The sequence below is a fragment of the Larimichthys crocea genome, chromosome XXIII (assembly GCF_000972845.2).
Source record: "Larimichthys crocea isolate SSNF chromosome XXIII, L_crocea_2.0, whole genome shotgun sequence".
Taxonomy (NCBI): domain Eukaryota; kingdom Metazoa; phylum Chordata; class Actinopteri; family Sciaenidae; genus Larimichthys; species Larimichthys crocea.
Window position 1 is genome coordinate 7,427,804 of NC_040033.1, and position 14,648 is coordinate 7,442,451.

The 14,648-nt window shown below is 41.8% G+C and overlaps 1 protein-coding gene across 2 annotated transcripts; it reads left to right on the forward strand.

The window, feature by feature from the left end:
- Positions 1-1,312: 1,312 nt before the first annotated feature.
- Positions 1,313-12,201, forward strand: LOC104925287 (uncharacterized). Of its 2 annotated transcripts, none has more exons than XM_027274065.1 (10): positions 1,313-1,828; positions 1,973-8,408; positions 8,501-8,600; positions 8,719-8,797; positions 8,879-8,987; positions 9,150-9,281; positions 10,026-10,115; positions 10,303-10,446; positions 10,533-10,717; positions 10,811-12,201. In XM_027274065.1, exons 2-10 carry the CDS (start codon positions 1,974-1,976, stop codon positions 10,977-10,979), a joined length of 7,443 nt encoding a protein of 2,480 aa, XP_027129866.1. In that variant the 5' UTR covers positions 1,313-1,828; position 1,973; the 3' UTR covers positions 10,980-12,201. The 2 variants fall into 2 exon arrangements, with proteins under 2 accessions (XP_027129866.1, XP_027129865.1); XM_027274064.1 differs by having other exon boundaries at positions 1,313-1,430.
- The last annotated feature ends 2,447 nt before the right edge of the window (positions 12,202-14,648 follow it).

The window sequence follows — 14,648 nt, forward strand, 5'->3', positions numbered from 1 at the left end:
TAGAAACTGGGCTGGATTTTAGTGTTTGGAGAAGAAGACATGATCACATGATGAAGACATGATAAGCTATTTGATGTGTTGAGTCTGCTTCCTGAAATGATGCAATAAACTCATTTCTTAAAAACTACAAAGTGTTTTTATTCATCTGAGTTTTATTTTTATAAAGTCTACTGACCTTTGTCTATGGCATAAAATGTAATGTCAGTTATTTGATTCATCAAAGGCTTATAAAGAAATGTAGAAGTTGTTGAAGTGCAAAAACCGTCCTCCACATTATCTTATATTTTAGTATTCTCAAAGATTTCTTTAAATAATGGGTGGAAAATGAATTCACTCTAACTTTGTGTTTAGAAAAATAAACACACGCATATGTCTGTCATAACTGCATGTAAAAAAACATGTAAAGCATGATGTGAACGCAGTACAGCTGAATACAGACAACTTAATGTTTGATATGCTGCCCTGTGATATTCTTAAATTCTTATAAATACATTTTAAATACAGTCTGTAAACTGTTTAATTACTATTTATAACTTTTAACATTGTTTAAATATTCTACATTTACATCACAACAATAAATAAAGTTATTAGAATACATCCCAACAATAAATAAATAAGATAAAACACATCACTACAATTAATTAATTAAAATATGTAACAGTTAATTAAATAAATTATCAGAATGATAATAAAATAAAATACACCACAACAACAATATATAAATGTAATTAACAACTATAACAACTATAAATTAATTAAAATACATCCCAACAATTAATTAATTTATTAATTAAAATACGTCACAATAATAAAAATATTTTATTTAAATACGTCAGAATAATATTTTAATTAATTAAAATGCGTCACAAAGCTAAATTAACTAAATAAAATACGTAACAACATACAATGATAAATTAATTCATTTAAATACGTCAAATGATAAATTAATTTATTTTAATACGTCGGAATGATATATAAATTAATTTAAATACGTCACAATGATAAATTAATTAATTAAAATATGTCACAGCGATATATAAACTTATTTAAATACGTCAAATGATAAATTAATTTATTTAAATACGTCGGAATGATATATAAATTAATTTAACTACTTCACAATGATACATTAGTTTATTTAAATACGTCACAACGATATATAATTTAATCAAACTACGTCACAATGAAAAAAATGAATTAAAATACGCAACAGCAACAAATAATTAACTTAAAAACATCATAATAATTGATTTTTTTATTTTATTTTAAGTCTTTTTTTATTTATTATATTTTTAGTTCTCCTCGAGGTCCTACGAGTGCTACGTCACATCCGCCGTTTCCCTCCGGAAGTACAGTTAATTTTTATTCACAGGAAAAAAAAAAAAAAAAAAAAAAGAAAACAGCTGTTGTGGAGAAAGAAAAACCTCAAAGTGAGTTTCTCTCATGAGCGTCTGTCTGCTTCGGCTCGGCGCCGTCACAGCAGCCTCTCCGCTCGGCCTCGGCTCTCCGCGTCCGGACGTTTGTTTCGAGTTGCTGCTGCTGCTGCTGCTAGCTGTTAGCCGTTAGCTCTCCAAACACTGTGGACTTCAGGCTGTAGCCTCTGTTAGCTTCTGTTAGCTTCTGCTAGCCTCTGCCCAACTGACCGTTTATGAGTCTGTCCGCGCGACAACAATCTCCGCCGGCCGTTACACAGCCGTTAGACAGCCGTTAAAGAGCCGTTAAAGAGCCGTTAATATGATTCAAACCGGCGGCGAGTGAGTGCGGATCGTCGTGTGACTCGCTTGTGTTTATGTTTAACGGTAGCTCGCCTTGTTGCTTGTACACCCAGGTAAGAGTTAACAGATGAAGCTTCATGCTACTATAACACTAGTTTTTATATCTAAATATGGACGCGTTTATCATGTGTCTCTAACTGCAGCTACTGTTTGTGTTTTTCAGTGGTTTATATAAAGATTTATTTGTCTTTTATCAGCATGCCAGCCCCAAAGAGAGGACCATCGTCTCCAGATTCTCACCCCAAGATGAGGAAGCTGGACGAGGACGGGGAGGCTCTTACTTCCAAAACTGCACCAGCCGCCAATAACAGATCCCTCAAAACGGGAAACATGCTGGAAAAGACAGCAGCCCCTCCACGGACTAAGAAAAAACTGGAAGGAGGGAATAAACCAGCCAAGTCTCCTCCTCCGAAGGACTCCACCAAAACCATTTCTGACCCACCTGTCAAAAAAGCCAAGCTCCTGTTAGCCACAAGTGCCTCCTGCGGAGAAGCTCCCTCGCAGAAAGCTAACTCCAAAGCTTCCCTGAAGCGGACAGCCTCCACAGAGTCCGAGGACGAGTTGAGTAGCGACGGCGGTAAGACTGATCTTTTTAGAGAGAGGGGCGATGGCGACAAGGCCCGTTGCATCAGAAAATATTCAAATCGAGTCAAAGCCAAGCGCAAGGCGGAAGAATCGTCGTCGTCGTCTGTCCCACACGATTCAAGCCAAGGCTCGCCGTCTACACCTACAGACCCCGTTCAAATGGACCACAATTATGGTAGATTTTCAGATTCGTCGAGTCAGGATGAGAGGAAAGAATCTGCACAGCCTGTCAGTGAACAAGAGAGACAGGAAATTTCAGTTCATGCAACACAAGCAGAGGAAACTTTAGTTTCTATAACAGGGGACGCAAAAGCTGCCGTCGAAAGTAAACACGAGGAATTACAAAACCAAAAGCACTTAGATAACAAAGCACTAGCATCATGTAGAGAAATATTGGACTCTGCAGATAAATCTGAGGCAGAAAATACAGAGAAGGACGTTGAAGAGTCTGTTGTAGATAAGGAAACACTAGCTTCGTCAGTGGAAACACTATATTGTAGTACTGGAGAGGCAAATCCAGGCTGTGAAGGGACAGACTCCACACCAAGAAGTCAGACAGATGTGAGCAATGAAATTGAAACAAAGGACTCTGCAGAGTCTGTTTCTGAGGAGATAAAGCCGGATATAAAATGTGAAAGCGAGGGAGAAGAGCATAAAGTTGAAGCAGCTAGTGTCTCTGCAGGCCACAGTGATGTAGGTATAGAAGTCAAAGCAGAAGAGATCCCGGTAGGTGGTCTGACTGAGGAAAATTTAACAACAACAACCGAGTCTGTTGGCAATCCAGAGACTCAAACAGACCTCAGTTTTAAAATTCAAGTCACTTTCAAAGAGGAATCAAAATCTGAACACCTGCAGGATCGAGTGAGTCATGAAGTGCCAGATACAATTACCAGCTCGTGTGACAGTGTCAGCAAAATAGTCCGAAAGTCAGACGAAAAGCTGGAAGAAAGCGAAAGGAAAGGAGTTGAATTCCCGTCGACTCAGACTGATGTTGGTCCTGGATCTTTAGCTGAGTTGCAACTCAGCCAAGATCTAACGGACAAGACGACTGACAGCTGTACTGACGTAATAACACCAGATTGTGAGACCGTTCATGAGCAAAATGTGGCAGAGGTGCTCTCCGATTGTGTCACAGAGGATCACATAGACACGCAGACTAAAATAACATCAGAGCAGAGGTCTGACTCAGCACCAGAAGAGGAAATGCAAAACCAGGGGAACCACACTACTGAAATACCTGTTGAAGTCAAAGAAAAGATGAATGACGAAGGTGCCGCTGCACCAAACAGTCAGATCAAAACGGACATACAGGCTTCAGCAACATCAGAGAAGGAGGTTTCTAACCAAGACGCTACAGTGGAAGTACAAAGCCAAGAGAAGCAGGAGGTCAGTGAACATGCTACAGAGCTTAATGAGGAGCCTGTGGTAAATTCTGACATTGAAAAAAATGAAGACAAGGTGAACTTTGAATCTGAGAGTCAAATTAATATGGAAATCCAGACTACGCCAACACCAGAGATTTCTAATCCAGCATCTACAGTGGAAGTACAAAGCCAGACTAGCCAGGAAGTCAGTGAACCTACCACAGAGATATCAACTGAGGAGCATCAAGATGTTATGACTGAAAATACAGAAATTCTGGAAAATGAAGACAAGGTGGAGTCTGAATGTACTAGTGGACCTGAGAGGGAGACTATAGTGACATCAGAGATTTCTCATCCTGCAACCGCAGTAGAAGTACAAAGCCAGGAGACCGCAGAAGTCAGTGAACACACCACAGACATGTCTGATAAAGTACATCCAGTTGCAAATTGTCAGAGCACCCAAGATGAAGACAGAGTTGATGTGGACATGAGGACTACAGTGACACCAGAGGAGCTTTCTAACATAGCACCTCCGGTAGAAACACAGATCCAGAAGAGCCAAGAAGTCAGTGAACCTGCAACAGACATTTCTGAAAACGTTCAAGAAGGTCTAATGATTCAGTCTCCTGAGAGGAACAGGAATGAAAAGCAGGTTATCACAGATGGCGTCAGTGCACCTGAAAACAAAAGAGAAATGGATTTGCAGATGGCCACAACATCAGAGGAGATTTCTGATCCAACAACAGTAGAAACACAAAACCAGGGAGGCCAAGAAGTCAGTGAACCTGCAACAGACATTTCTGAAAACATTCAAGAAGGTCTGATGATTCAGAGGAACAGGAATGAAAAGCAGGTTATCACAGATGGTGTCAGTGCACCTGAAAATAAAAGAGAAATGGATTTGCAGATGACCACAACATCAGAGGAGATTTCTGATCCAACAACCGTAGAAACACAAAACCAGGGTGGTCAAGAGGTCAGTGAAGTCATTGCCGCCATTGAAGTACAAAAAGATTTTATCATTGCCAATACTGAGAATGAAGAAAACAAGGACGAGGTTATCGCAGAATGCGTGGACGCTGCTGAGAATCAAATAGAAATGGATGCAGAAGAAGCAACAACACCAGAGGAGATTTCTAATCCACCATCTACAGTGGAAACACAAAGCAAGGGGAGCCTGGAGGTCAGTGAACTCAGCACAGAAGTTCAAGATCTTGTGACTGCGAGTCGTGAGAGTCAGCAAGATGATGGCAAGCTTACTGCTGAATGTGTCGATGGTCCAGACATTCAATTAAATGCAGAAACTACGACAACGGCAGAGGAGATTTCTAATGCAGCTTCTACAACAGAACAACAAAACCAGCGGATGGAGGAAGTCGACAAAACCTCTATGTCCTTATCAAATGAAATCCACAAACCCCTTCCTATGTCTAATTCTGAAAGTAAGGATAATGAAAACATGCAGACAGAGCCCAGTGCCATGCATATCCATGCGGATACGGATGTAATAAGTGGATCAATAGAACGAGTATTAGAAGAGGAAACTGGAAGGCAAGTGATTAATGAGGTCAAAGAAGAGGCTGAAATCATTTCCTCTGATAATGCTGACAAAAACATCAGTGATATTGAAGGACACGGAGGAAGAACTGGAAGCAATGAAGTAATAGTTTACGTTTGTGACCAACCAGATGACGCTGATATTGTAATTCAGGCATCAGAAGAGCCAGTTAAGACGGTTAATGAGTCAGAGGTTAAGATCCATGAAAACCAGGTAGTGTATGAACCCATTAGCAGTCCAGAGAGTCTTGATGATCAAGAGACTTATACAGCACCAGAGAACCATGGTGGTGTGTCTTTACTGGACCTACAAAACACAGAGACCCAGCAGATGGAAGGAAATTCATCACATAATGAAGAAATTTGTACCAAACAATTAGAAAACGAGGAAAACATCAAGCAACAAATTTGTGTCTCGGACAGCCAAGAAGTTGAAATGGAAGTACAAGCCATCAGCGTGTCAACAGAGAGTTGTGTCTCTGCACAGTTGGAGCAGAGTAACATGAGTGTGGACGTGAAACAAGTTGCAGTGATCAGCTCTAGCGATGACATCAGAGTGCCAGATGGCCAGTCAGAAGATGTATCAGAAAAAAGTGAAAGTAACGGGTATCCAGACTGCACGAGTGCCACAGAGTTTTCTGAACAGGTGCAGGAGGACTCTGGATTTCAGGAGGTTGCAGATGTCACCGTGACAACAACTACACCCTCCAGTAAAGTTGAAATACCAGATAGTACATCTGAAGCGTTTGTGATCTTGGAACCGGTCCCAGAGAGTGAAATTCACTTTGATATTGTCACTCAAGCAGCGGCTGAATCGGGGTTGTCGATCTCTCTTTCAGAGCAGGTGGATCCAGACAGCGGATTGGTTGGTGAAGTGGAAAATCAAAGTATTTTAAATGGTTCCCAACAAACCGTCTTCCCTGAGGCAGAAGTGCAGCAATGTCAAATAACTGCGGAGGTCAAAGATGCTACAGTGACAAATTCAAGTGAGGCATTGGATCATGAGACCAGCTCAACTGAGGAAGATGTTGAAGCTATTCAAAATTCAGACCATTGCCAACAACCATCAGCTGACATGATGGATGTGAATACCTCAGAGATAGATGTGACAAACTCTCAAGTTACAAATGAAGACTGTAATGCAGTTGTGGTAGAAAATGCTGAGGGTAACTTGGACCTACAGGAGGTCCAGATTCTGGAGGAAATAGAGATCGGCCGTGAGATCGTAGTAGCGGAGGAGGAGAACGAGGAAGATAGTGACATTACCATCATAGAAAAACCCCAGGAAACACCTGAGGCAGTCCCTCCTAAAAAATCTGAGGAAAAGGTTGATGAGACAAATAAAGATGGCACCAGTGGGACCAACTTGCAGCAAAATAACACAGCTGAACAGACTGGAGATGATAAAAAGGGGCAAGAAGAAGTAAAACCCAAGAAACAAGAAATGAACACACAGGCCAGAACCAAAGCCCGCCTGGCAGCTTTGGCCGAGCAAAAGGCTGCAGCGGCTAAGAGGACAGCAAACAGACAGCAGCTGAACCTCTTAGCCCTGTGTCACGAAATCGCAGAGGACATTGCTACAGACAGCATGCTGTTGAAGAGGATAGAGGAAGAAAAACAAGCAGCAGCAGCAGCAGAGGCGGCAGCAACAGCGGCGGCAGCAACAGCGGCAGCCAAGCGTGAAGCTATCAAGAAGGAAAGTCCACCTGTTAACACGCCAGATGCTGAAACTGTTAATGTTGCGACTCCTGCTGGACCAGAAGGGTGTTCTGCTTCTTCGGCGACCCCCGCTGAGGAGGCATCTACAGCCCAGCCATCGACAGCTGACTCAGCTGAGGCCAAGCCTGCTACAGAGCCTCCAAAGAGGCGCTTCTTCATCACGCAGGTTTCAGTGCCACTGAAAGCCCACGAGAAAAAGAAGCTGACCAGATATCAAAGACTAAGACAGGTCGAACTACAGAGAGAGAAAATGTCTTGGGCACGTGTAAAGAAACTTAAATCTGACCAAGCGAATCAGATGTTTTCAGACATGGATTGGCAAGTACCTCTGACTACATCCTCTCTATTTTCCATGACCACAACCCCTCCACCTGCAGCCAGCTCATCTAAAACACCTCTCCCAAGTCCTGCATCAACTAGCAAGCCTGCAACGCCACAAACGGAAGTACCCAAGGCTGAAACTCCCAAGGCTGACTCCGGTAAAACTGAACCAACTAAAACAGAAACCTCAACAACTGAACCCACTAAACCTGAACCTGTTAAAACTGAACCCACTAAACCCGAACCTGCCAAAACCGAAGCCTCTAAAGCTGTGCCTCCCACTACTGAACTCCGTAAATCTACAAGGCAAAGTAAGGCTCAAGCTTCCAAAGCGACACCTTCTCCGGGGCCAGCCCCAAAAGTGACTAGATCTGCAGCCAAGAGGACCCTCCCAGCAGTACCCCCTCCCATGCCCAATGGACTTACTCCTCAAAAACAGAAGCCAGTTGAGTACAAGCCATACAGACCCAGGCCCAAGTATTCCTTCGACGACTTTGAACTAGATGATGACCCGTTACCAGTAAAGCCCAGCCCTCAGTCCAGGCCCACACAGCCGACACGACCTAACGTTCAGTCAAACCCCTCAGCTCAGTCTAAACCCACAGTTCAGTCTAAACCCACAGTTTCATCACAACTTGCCGCCTACCAGGCAAAACTCAAAGCTCAGACCACGGCTGCTGGACAGATCTCAGGTCAGTCAAAGCTCACTGTCGCAGGCGCAGCTCAGCCGAAGCCTGCCGTTGCAACGACACCCCAGTCAAAGGCCACAGCTACTGCCACAGCTACTGCCACAGCCTCTTCAAAAGCTGCCCCTCCTGCTAAAGTTCAGTTAAAGTCTCCTGTTTTGACGACACCTCAGTCAAAAGCTGTTTCAGCTCCAGGTCAGTCCAAGCCTGCTGCCTCTGCTTCTACTTCACCTCAGTTAAAGCCCACCAGCAGTGGAAGTGCTCCTCAGCTCAAGCAAGCAACAGAATCTCGGCCTGCTGCCGGTTCAACAACATCCGAGACAAAGCCTGCTGCTCCGAAGGCTGATGTCGGTTCAGTGCCTCAGAAACATCTACCACCATCACCAGATAGCAAATGCAAGGTAAATAAAAAAATAAATTATACCATAATGTGTCAGAAACAGCATTGTTAAGTAAAGATGTTACTCATTCCCTCTCACTTTTTTTACTGTAGGATACAGCTGATGCACTTTCATCAGCTCCCACCTCTTCCCTTCCCTCTGAAGAGGGCTCCAAAGTGTCTGACGCTAAGCAGCATGAAGAAAAGCCTGCAGGTATGTATTTATTTGCATATATAACTTCTGTCACTGTCACATTACTAAATACAGAACTGACTCAGTCGTCAATATTTTTTTAGCGTCCTGTTTTTAAGAATCTCACCTTTTCTTACAGATACTGTTGATTCATCTCCAGAGATAAAGACAGAAGCAGCGAAGACTGCAGAGAATACATCGGAAAAGCCTTCTCAAGAGTAAGAAGCTTCGTCTTAAGCCATTTGACATTTATTTCCCTTGTAATAACTAAAGTAACGTGATGTTTGTTCGTATCACAGCAGAGCAGTGAAGTCACAAGATGGTGGGACTCCTCTCTCTGATGCTTGTCTGCAAAGAGAAGTCAGGATGCTGAAGGAGGCCGACAAGGATGGCACCCAAACCATTATTGTGAGTGAATTTCCAAACCCTTCAGACTATGATCAGTATTTTATATACCAAATAAAATTTAAACTAGAGGTCAAGTAAAGAAATTGCAGGTTGAGTGTGAAGAAATTCCTGTATATATTTGTAGGATGTATTTAGATGTTCGGCGTCATCTTTGTCTCACAGGATGCGGGACAGAAGCATTTCGGAGCAGTGGCCTGCAGTGTGTGTGGGATGCTCTACTCTGCTGCCAACCCTGAGGATGAATCTCAACACTTACTCTTCCACAACCAGTTCATCAGCGCCGTCAAATATGTGGTGAGAGGAAGTTTTCCTTAAATCACGCGTCTATTATTTGCCTCGCCTACCGTCTCACAGTGTTGACTCATCAGGGCGATAGACAGATGTGCTTTTTCTAAAAATACGAATGTGTATTCACACAGCATGTGTTGAGTAGTTTGTTTGACTGAGAGCATCAAAGTAAAAAGAAATCTAACCTAATCAAATTATTTAAAGTGTATAAAACATTACTCTCCTTTGATTTTGTGAGGGCAAAAATCAGTGTTCTGATTCTGCAGATATTCTTCGTGTTCATTTCACTTTATGGCCACTTGCAAATGTCTTTTATATAATGTTAAAAGAAAACCTTGTAGCTCTGAAGTGATGGAGCAAAACAAGTGTTAAATGTAGCTGACAATAACACTTAAATAGATTACATAACCGTATTAATGAAACAATCTGTGGCAGTATTAACTACAATGTAGCGTGTATATTTTCAAAAAATCTGTGACAGTTGTAGAAGGTGGATAGATTTCAAATGTCCAGGTTGTTGGTAGTGCTGGAGAGGAGGTCCTCTCTGAAGAGCTGGAGGTCTTCAGGAGGTTTTTGAAGGTAGAGAGGGACGCCCCTGATCTGGTAGGACGTTCCATCGCAGGGATCAACAGACGAGAAAAGTTTGGGTTGAGGGCACCGGTGGCAGAGCCAGGTGTCATTCATTGAAGGAGCACAACAGATAAAAAGATTTATTCAGGTTTATTCACTGTGTTCTCCCTCTGTTTTCAGGGATGGAAAAAAGAGAGGATTCTGGGAGAGTATCCTGATGGCAAGATCATTCTCGTCCTGCCAGATGATCCTAAATATGCTCTGAAGAAGGTACAGTATGTTTACGAGAATAAAACTTTTGTGTATGTGCTGTATTTTGTTTTGGAAGTGGAAATGTAATTACTGTCTTCCCCCCAGATAAATGAGAAACCAGGCAAACAACAATGATGTAATTAAACTGTCAGAACATCTTTTAGCACTTTATTTCTTCACTACACATTAACTGTGTTTTTCTCAGGTTGAGGAGATCAGGGAGATGGTGGACAATGACCTCGGCTTCCAGCAGGTGGAGACCAAGTGTCCCTCTCAGACCAAGACCTTCCTCTTCATCTCCAACGACAAGAAAGTGGGTGGATGTCTCATAGCAGAGCACATACAAGAGGTAAGAGTCTGCAATGCTGTGTCAGCCAGGGATATGTAAAAACAAGTCTACTGCATTAGTATACTGAGCCTTGTGAATGTCCACAGGGGTACAGAGTGATCGAGGAGCCCGTGCCGGAGGGTTCAGAGGGAGAGAAGGTGATGTTTGAACGTCAGAGAGCTTGGTGCTGCTCCACAACGCCGGAACCAGCCATCTGCGGCATCAGCCGCATCTGGGTCGTCAGCATGATGAGACGCCAGGGCATCGCCTCGCGCATGCTCGAGTGCCTCAGGTCAGTGCGTCTTTGAAGCACCACGAGATTTCATGTCACATCACCTCAAAACTTAACCGAACATAACTTTAATGTCTTTGTTCTGTTACGCAGGAACAACTTTGTGTACGGTTCATACCTGAGCAAAGACGAGATCGCTTTCTCCGACCCAACCCCCGACGGAAAACTCTTTGCCACGCAATATTTTGGCACTTCTCAGTTTTTGGTTTATAACTTTGTGAGCGGAACACGCTCGTCCCAGCCCAAAACTGACACAGTATGACATGAAAAAAAGGTAACGCTGGATGGATTTAACCGAGACGCTTACTGACCAACGGGACGCACGTCACTAAACAAGTGTCTGATGCAGAATCTGTATTTGCGTAACAATTCAAATAAAAAACTGTAAATTGCTCCTTGGATGGGACACACATTGGTTTAAATCTCAGGATGAAAACAACAAGGTGTTGTTGACAAATGTTATTAATTCACCCTTTAATCCCTGCCCCGAATAGTATTTTGAAAAAGAGTATTTTCTTTATACATTTTTAAGTAAACAATTGGATTTATTAGCAGTATAGAGTTTACATGCATGACAGCAATAGAAAACCAAGAGCATTTCACGATTTTTCTTTTAATCCCCGAGGAGCATTCGATCAACCCGAACCCATAAAATAAAACGGTTATTTTAGCGTTTCGTCTGTTTTAACGTTTTAAAACATGATGTAGTAAACTATGTACACGTGTACATTGTTTTTTTTCCATGTTCATCTTTTTACCAGTGATGCTGCCAGAGTCTCGATGACGTTTTTTTTTTTTCCTCCACATCAGTCCCCATGATTTCACTGTCGTGTTATTGTGTGGTTCAAACTGTAGCTTGGGCATTAATTATGTGCTCTAATTTTCTTAGATCACCTTGCCTGAAATGTTTAGTTTTCCAAGCTGAGCCATATACTGTACACCATTTAGCAGGGCATTGTAGCCTATACTGTATGAGTGATGTCTTTTTAATTTCACAGAGGCTGTCTATTGCTTTGTTTGTGCCTGGATGAATAATGTGTGACTTAAGATGTTGATTTGTTTCTCGATTTTTTTTTTTTTTTTTTTTTTTTTTTTTTTTTTGAGTTAGTGTAGAGTAACATCCTCCTATTTCTTAGTAACAACAAATTAAAATGTATATCAAATTATCATGTAGATTTATGCATACTATAACAAAATGTATAATGAAAGAAGAGCAAGGTCTTGAGGCTCAGGTGTTCAGTGGTATTCGAGTGACGGTTCTGCCTTGTTACGAGAGCGAACAGGAATATTTGCTCAGTGATCAACGCGAGGGGTTTCCTCTCTCAACACCGATTTTACAGTATCATTATAATCCATCCCTTATTTTCTTCTTCCTCCTTGTTAAACAGTTGCTTTTAGAATGACGTGTCGTGTAAGAAAAAGAACTTTGATTTATACGAAGCTGTTATGTAAATATTTATTTAAATAATAAACGATTTAAAACATTTTTGTTTGCTCTGTTTCCTTCGTGGAAGAACCAGCTTAGTAGCAAGAGCCTGCTGCCTAAGTTCTTATTTACTTTTATGTTGTTTTTATTGCTATTATTACTTATTATCCTACTTATAAGGCTTATATTCCTATTACTCAATTTTACATTATTTTCTAGTAAATTGTAGGAGCTTACAGAAATTCTTTTTACTCTGATTGCACATCTATATGTGACAGATTAAATTGAAATTTGAATTAAAACACCAGCTAAGCAAGTGATTACATGCGCTCTAAGTTAAGTTCATGGTGTATGGCTGTGGCTCAGATAGGCAGTCTGCATGCTGAGGTGTCCGTGAGCAAGATACTGAACCCCAAACTGCTCCTGATGTTGCGCCAACACCAGTGTGTGAATGTGAGTGAAAGGTTAGCTCCCAAAAACTGATGAGCGGTTTGCACCTTGCATGGCGGCCAGTGCCATCAGTGTATGAACGTGTGTGAGATACGTAGTGTAAAAGAGTCTTGAGTGGTCTGTAGACTAGGAAGGTGTTCAGTTCATTTACTCATAATAACCCTCTTCAGTCTTACATTGTTATATTGGTTATTACTGCCATCTAGTGGATGTTGTTGCTGCTGTACTGTACAATGATTCATTATCTCCATGCTAATAAATATAAAATGGAGTTATTAACAGCATACATATGCACATGTTTGAGATCAGTGTCAATTGTGGGAAGTGTCTCGACTGTCATGTTTTCTCTTTGTAGTTACAGATGTAAACACTCCCCTCTTAGTGCATTCCTCGACACTCCTGTCACAACATGGGCAAACTCGATGGCAACTTCTGAGAAACAAAACAACCTTAGAACAACATGGATACTTCCTCAGGCTGAGAGTGAGAAAACAAGAGGCCTCCGCTGCTCCTCGGAGATCCGATACTAATCAGCAGGAGAAAACAAGAGAGCTGAGCCTCCTGAGGTGTCTTTAACGCCACAGTCACCTTGGACTTTTGACTTTTACTGACACCGGGAACATCTCAATCATCTGATTTCCCCCCTGTGGGGCTAAATGTACAATCTGTTTAATCCAATCAAGGATCAATTGAGATGATTTGGACTGAAATAACTCTGGAAAAAGCTCATTACAAAGTGGAAGAGAAAACCAACGTTTGCAAATACACTTTTATTCTTACACATAGGAGTTTAAAGAGACAGCTGCCACATTGAAAACCATTTATCCTAATTAATACGTGTTAAACTATAGTTACTTAGTGAATATTTACACTTTAGACATCCAATATACAAAACAACATTAAACCAACCACCACACTGAGTATTTACTGACATTTTCTACAATCTGCACACAACCTGTTGTATTCAGTTGCTCTTCTTTGACTACAACAACCTGACTTCGATTTGAACTTTAGTTCACACCTGAACTGCGACCACCAACTGACCCCTTCACTCAGTGTAGTGGGGATTGGCCTCGTTGCCCGACACACGCGGGGACTTTATTGGTTTTAAGAGTTTTAAAACAAGATTACAGTAATGCCCTGGATACTTGTTCTGTTGACAGGCAAACCTATAAGAAGAAAAGAGCTGCTCTGGAGTGTGCATGGCAAATACACAATCAGGATGTCACGAGAAACAAACAAACATTGACTATTTTTTACGTTGAACAAGGAGCATAAACTGACAAATCGATCACAAGCTCTTGATGTATGTGTAAAAGGTTTGGTTAATCCGTTGGCTTGAGCATCTGTGATTGTTACGTATTCGGCAGTTAGCTCAAATTAGTTGACATATGATAGTGGCTATGGCAACGTCAAAATGTAGGCACCAAAGACAATATGTTATACTGTAGCCTATCGAAGTACAATGTATTTAGATTGACGAAGAAGTCCTTAGTCATTGTTTTGTGATTGTTGAAAAGCTAAAAGAAATGTTCTTACAGGATGGGACAATTCTGACCACAAAAATTGTACATTAAGTCCAACATGTCCGGCTCCTGAATCCTTCTGTTCATAACACCCTGACCTCTCCCAGGCTGTGCAACCACAACCTCTCCGTCAGGTGGAAGCTCTATCAGTGGGTGCACTTTGTTATCCATCATCTTAAAGTCAGTAATACTAACGCTGGACAGTGCACCGTTTCTCTCTGCACGTGTTTTGGTGTCCGCTGAATTGTCCTTTGTATCTATGATAGTGTCCCCGTTCGTGCTGCCCTTGCTTACTGTGCTCTGGTCATCCACACATACGTCGGAGTCACTGGCATGGGGAAAAGAAAAGTAGGTGCACTTCCTTGAAAATGACTTCTTGTTGTCCTCCAGTTCAGACTTTGTGGTGACTTCTGTATCCTCGCACATTCCTTCGCCTTGTGGAGAGTTTGTGAAGGTTTTGTTGATTCCGACTGGGTCTGAAACTGATTTTCTGATCTGTGTGTTCTCTCTAAGTCCGTTATCAATAGGG

Coding starts and splice junctions, on each gene's coding strand:
- LOC104925287 (XM_027274065.1), top strand. CDS start 1,974: ATGCCAGCCCCAAAGAGAGGACCATCGTCTCCAGATTCTCACCCCAAG. Junction 8,988..9,149: donor ATGGCACCCAAACCATTATT/GTGAGTGAATTT, acceptor TTTGTCTCACAG/GATGCGGGACAGAAGCATTT. Junction 10,116..10,302: donor CTAAATATGCTCTGAAGAAG/GTACAGTATGTT, acceptor TGTTTTTCTCAG/GTTGAGGAGATCAGGGAGAT.